This window comes from Corapipo altera, unplaced genomic scaffold, assembly GCF_003945725.1.
Source record: "Corapipo altera isolate COAL_440 unplaced genomic scaffold, ASM394572v1 61051, whole genome shotgun sequence".
In the NCBI taxonomy this organism is placed as follows: Eukaryota; Metazoa; Chordata; class Aves; order Passeriformes; family Pipridae; genus Corapipo; species Corapipo altera.
Genome location: NW_020886008.1, coordinates 3,153 through 7,989, shown reverse-complemented (window position 1 = coordinate 7,989; position 4,837 = coordinate 3,153). Strand labels below are relative to the sequence as shown.

At 48.3% G+C, this 4,837-nt stretch overlaps 1 protein-coding gene across 1 annotated transcript in view; it reads right to left on the bottom strand.

The window, feature by feature from the left end:
* Positions 1-15: 15 nt before the first annotated feature.
* The window catches only part of LOC113940950 (alpha-soluble NSF attachment protein-like), a gene marked incomplete at its 5' end in the record, with an annotated part of 7,668 nt that continues 2,846 nt past the window's right edge, over positions 16-4,837 (bottom strand). Inside the window, 5 exons of the mRNA XM_027632101.1 lie at positions 16-100; positions 856-940; positions 1,690-1,745; positions 4,430-4,507; positions 4,723-4,769. Of these exons, the coding sequence (XP_027487902.1) occupies positions 53-100; positions 856-940; positions 1,690-1,745; positions 4,430-4,507; positions 4,723-4,769 (314 nt within the window). The remainder of the gene's footprint in view (positions 101-855; positions 941-1,689; positions 1,746-4,429; positions 4,508-4,722; positions 4,770-4,837) is intronic.

Below are 4,837 nucleotides of genomic sequence, written 5' to 3'. Positions count from 1 at the left end.
ATGGCCATGGAACCCACCTGGAAAACAGGGAAAAACCCGGAAAAACCGGGATTCAGGGCATTGCCAGGGAATGGGGGCTGTCCATGGCCATGGAACCCACCTGGAAAACAGGGAAAAGCCCAGAAAAACCGGGATTCAGCAGATTGGGGGCCATGGAAAAGGACAAAGAGAAAGAGGAGGGAGAAGAAATCAGAAGGAAAAGAAAGAAAAAGAGCAAAAAAGGAGGAGAAGAAAAAGGAGGAGGAAGAGGAGGAAAGACAGAAAGAGGAGGAAAAGGAAGAGGAAGAGGAGGAAGAGGAGGAAGAGGAGGAAGAGGAGGAAGAGGAGGAAGAGGAGGAGGGAGAAATCAGAAAGAAGAGAAGGAAAAGGAGCTGAAGAGGAAATTGGGAAAAGCTGAAGGACGGGGAGGAAGACAAGGAGAAAGAGGAAGAAGAGGAGGAAAAAGAGAAGGAGGAAGAGGAGAATGGAAAAGGAACAAGAAGAGGAAGAGGAGGAAGAAGAAATTAGAAGGAAAACAAAAAAAGAAGGTGAGGAAGAGAAGGAAATGGGGAAAAGCTGAAGGATGAGCAAGGAGGAGGAGGAAGAGGAGGATGGAAAAGGAAGAAGAAATTAAAAGGAAAAGAAGGTGAGGAAGAGGAGGAAAAAGAGAAGGAAGAGGAGAAAGAGGAGGAAGAGGAGGAGGAGAAAGAGAACGAGGAGGAAGAAATCACAGGGGAGGAAAAGGAAAGGAGCTGAGGAGGAAAAGGGGAAAAGCAGAAGGATGGGGAGGAAAAGAAAGAAAAGGAAGAAGAAAAGGAAGAGGAGGAGGAAGAGGAGGAGGAAAAGGAGGGGGAGGAGGGTGAGGAAGGGCAGGACCTGCTCGTAGATGTCGATGGCTCGGGGGAACTGCTCGAGCTGCGCCGCGAACGTGGCCACCTTCAGCAGGCACTTATTGGCTGAGCTGGGACACAAACAGTCCAAAATCACCCCAAAATCACCCCAAAAACACCCCAAAACCACCTCAGAACGTGGCCACCTTCAGCAGGCACTTATTGGCTGAGCTGGGACAAAAATCACCCAAAATCACCCCAAAAAAACCCCAAAATCACCCGAAATCACCCAAAAACACCCCAGAACGTGGCCACCTTCAGCAGGCACTTATTGGTTGAGCTGGGACACAAATCACCCAAAATCACCCCAAAAAAACCCCGAAATCACCCCAAAATCACCCCAAATCACCCTGAAAACACCCCAGGCCCACAAACCCACCCAAATCCACCCAAAATCCATCAAAAACCTACATCAAATAACCCCAAAAACCCCCCAAAATCACCCCAAATCCACCCAAATCCCACCAAAATCCACTGAATTTCCAGCACTGGGGATTTGGGAATTCAGATTCCCAGGATTTGGGGATTTGGGTTCCTGGGATTCAGGAATTCCCGGGATTTGGGGCCCCTGGAATTCGGGGTTCCCGGGATTTGGGGCTCCTGGGATTTGGGGATTTGGGAATTCCCGGGATTTGGGGGGTTCCCAGGATTCAGGATTTGGGGATTCGGGTTCCTGAGATTTGGATATTTGGGGATTGAGGAATTCCCGGGATTTGGGGGGTTCCCAGGATTCAGAATTCCCGGGATTTGGGGCTCCTGGGATTTGGGAATTCCCGGGATTTGGGGGTTCCCGGGATTCAGGATTCCCGGGATTTGGTACCTGTTGGATTCCTCCCCTTTGTAATAATCGGCCGCCTGCTCGTAGTGGGCGATGGCCTGGGGGGGAAAACAGGGAAAAACGGGATCAAAACCTTGGAAAATGGGATCAAGGGACACAAAACCTGGAGAAAACCACATAAAACCGGAAAAAAACTGGATAAAATCCCATAAAACCTGGATAAAACCACATAAAACCTGGACAAACCCCCATAAAACCTGGATAAAACAGGATAAAACCTGGATAAAACCTGATAAAATCAGGATAAAACCTGGATAAAACCTGAATAAAACAGGATAAAACTTGGATAAAACCTGACAAAATCAGGATAAAACCCCATAAAACTTGGATAAAACCTGGATAAAACCTCATAAAATCAGGATAAATCCCCATAAAACTTGAATAAAACCAGATAAAACCTGGATAAAACCAGATAAAACCTGAATAAACCCCCATAAAACCTACATAAAACCCTATAAAACCTGAATAAAACAGGATAAAACTTGGATAAAACCTGATAAAACATGATAAAATCTGGATAAAACCCCATAAAACTTGGATAAAACCCCATAAAACCTGGATAAAACCCCATAAAACTTAGATAAAACCCTATAAAACCTGGATAAAACCTGATAAAACCAGGATAAATCCCCATAAAACTTGGATAAAACCCCATAAAACTTGGACAAAATCCCATAAAACTTGAATAAAACCAGATAAAACCTGGATAAAACCGGATAAAACTTGGATAAAACCCCATAAAACTTAGATAGAACCCTATAAAACCTGAATAAAATGGGATAAAGCCTGGATAAAACCAGATAAAACCTGGATAAAACCAAATAAAACCTGGATAAAACCCCAGAAAACCTGGATAAACCTGGATAAAACCTGGATAAAATGGGATGAAACCTGGATAAAACCTGGATAAACTAGGATAAAACTTGGATAAAACTTGGATAAACTTGGATAAAACTGTCTAAAACCAGATAAAATCGGGATAAAACCTGGATAAAACCTGATAAAACTTGGATAAAACCTGGATAAAATCAGATGAAACCTGGATAAACCCGGAAAAATCCGTGAAATTCATCCCAAAATCGAACTAAAACGGGATAAAAATGGGAAAAAACGGGAGAAAATTCCCGGATAAACCCAGTGAACGAATCCAGAAACAAATAAATTCCCAAAACCCTCCGGAATTTTCTGCTCCCTCCCCTCCCCCCCCCCTCCATTCCTGGCTCATTCCCGGATTCCCGCGGCTCCGACGCCCCCGCTCCGGCTGCTCCATCTGCTCCGGAATTTCGGGAGGGGGGAGGCGGAATTCCCGGAAAATCACCCCAAATTCCCCTTTTTCCACCAGGATTTGGGGGTTTGGGGGAGGAATTCCTGGAAAAACACCCAAAATTCTCCTTTCCTGCCCAAATTTCGGGATGGGGGAGGCAGAATTCCGGGAAAACCACCCAAAATTCCCCCTTTTCCACCAGGATTTGGGGGAGGAATTCCCACAAAACCCCCCAAATTCCCCCTTTTCTGCCCGGAATTTCAGGATGGGGGAGAGGGAATTCCTGGAAAATCACCCAAAATTCCCCCTTTTCCACCAGGATTTGGGAATGGGAGAGGCAAAATTCCCAGAAAACCTCCCAAAATTCCCCATTTTCCACCCTAATTTTGGGATGGGGGAGACAGAATTCCTGGAAAACCAACTTCCCTCAAAACCAACCCTGTTTATCTTCCCCAGGAAAGCAAAAATCCTGGGAATTTTGGGGCAATTCCCATTGGAAAAAAACCCCAAACTGGGACTTGGGGGGTGAATTCCCAGAATTCCTGGAATTCCCAGGAAGTTCCCTGGAATTCCCAGGAATTCCCCCTCTCTCCCAAACCCCACTTCCCTCAAAACCAACCCCATTTCTCCCCCAGAGGAAGCCAAAATCCCGGGATTTGGGGCAATTCCAATGGGGACAAACCCCAAACTGGGATTCAGGAGCTGGGGGGGTTCTCAGAATTCCTGGAATTCCCAGGAAATTCCCTAGAATTCCCTGGGAATTCCTCCTCTCTCCCAAACCCAAGTTCCCTCAAAACCAACCCCATTTCTCTCCCAGAGAAGCACAAATCCCAGGATTTGGGGACAATTCCCATCAGGCAAAACCCCAAACTGGGATTCAGGAGCTGGGGGGTTCCCAGAATTCCTGGAATTCCCAGGAATCTCCCTCTCTCCCAAACCCCACTTCCCTTAAAAACCAACCCCGTTTCTCCCCCCAGAGGAAGCAAAAATCCCGGGATTTGGGGGCAATTCCCATTGGAAACAAAACCCCAAACTGGGATTTAGGGGGTGAATTCCCAGAATTCCCAGGAAATTCCCTGGAAATTCCCAGAATTCCCAGGAATTCTTCCTCTCTCCCAAACCCAAGTTCCCTCAAAACCGACCCCGTTTCTCCCCCCAGGAAAACAAAAATCCCGGGATTTGGGGCAATTCCAACGGGGACAAACCCCAAACTGAGATTCAGGAGCTGGGGGGGTTCCCAGAATTCCTGGAATTCCCAGGAAATTCCCTAGAAGTCCCGGGGAATTCCTCCTCTCTCCCAAACCCAAGTTCCCTCAAAACCAACCCCATTTCTCTCCCAGAGAAGCACAAATCCCGGGATTTGGAATTCCCATCAGGCAAAACCCCAAACTGGGATTCAGGAGCTGGGGGGTTCCCAGAATTCCCGAAATTCCCGGAATTCCGGGTGTTTCCCCCCACCTTGTCGACGTCGACGAGGTCTCCCTCGTAGATCTCGGCGATGGCCACGTGGTGTTTGGCGGCGATGGTGAAACGGCCCTGCCGGAAAACCGGGATCATCCCGCCGGAAAATCCCATCCCAGGGGATCCGTCCCACCCGGAGCCACCGGATCCAACCCCGGGAACCACCCCAGGACCCCCAAATTCCCAATTCTGGGAGGGAATTCCCAAGGATTCCCAACCCCTGGGGGGTTTGCGTCTCCGCCCGCCCCCCGGGGCGGGAATTCCCGGCGGGAATTCCGTGGGAATCTCACCATGTCCGTGTAGATCTCGATGGCCCGGAGCAGGCAGTTGATGGCCTCTGGAAAACAGGGAAAAGCGGGAATGGGGGCGGGAAAAGGGAGGGAAAAGGGAGGGGGAAGGAATCCC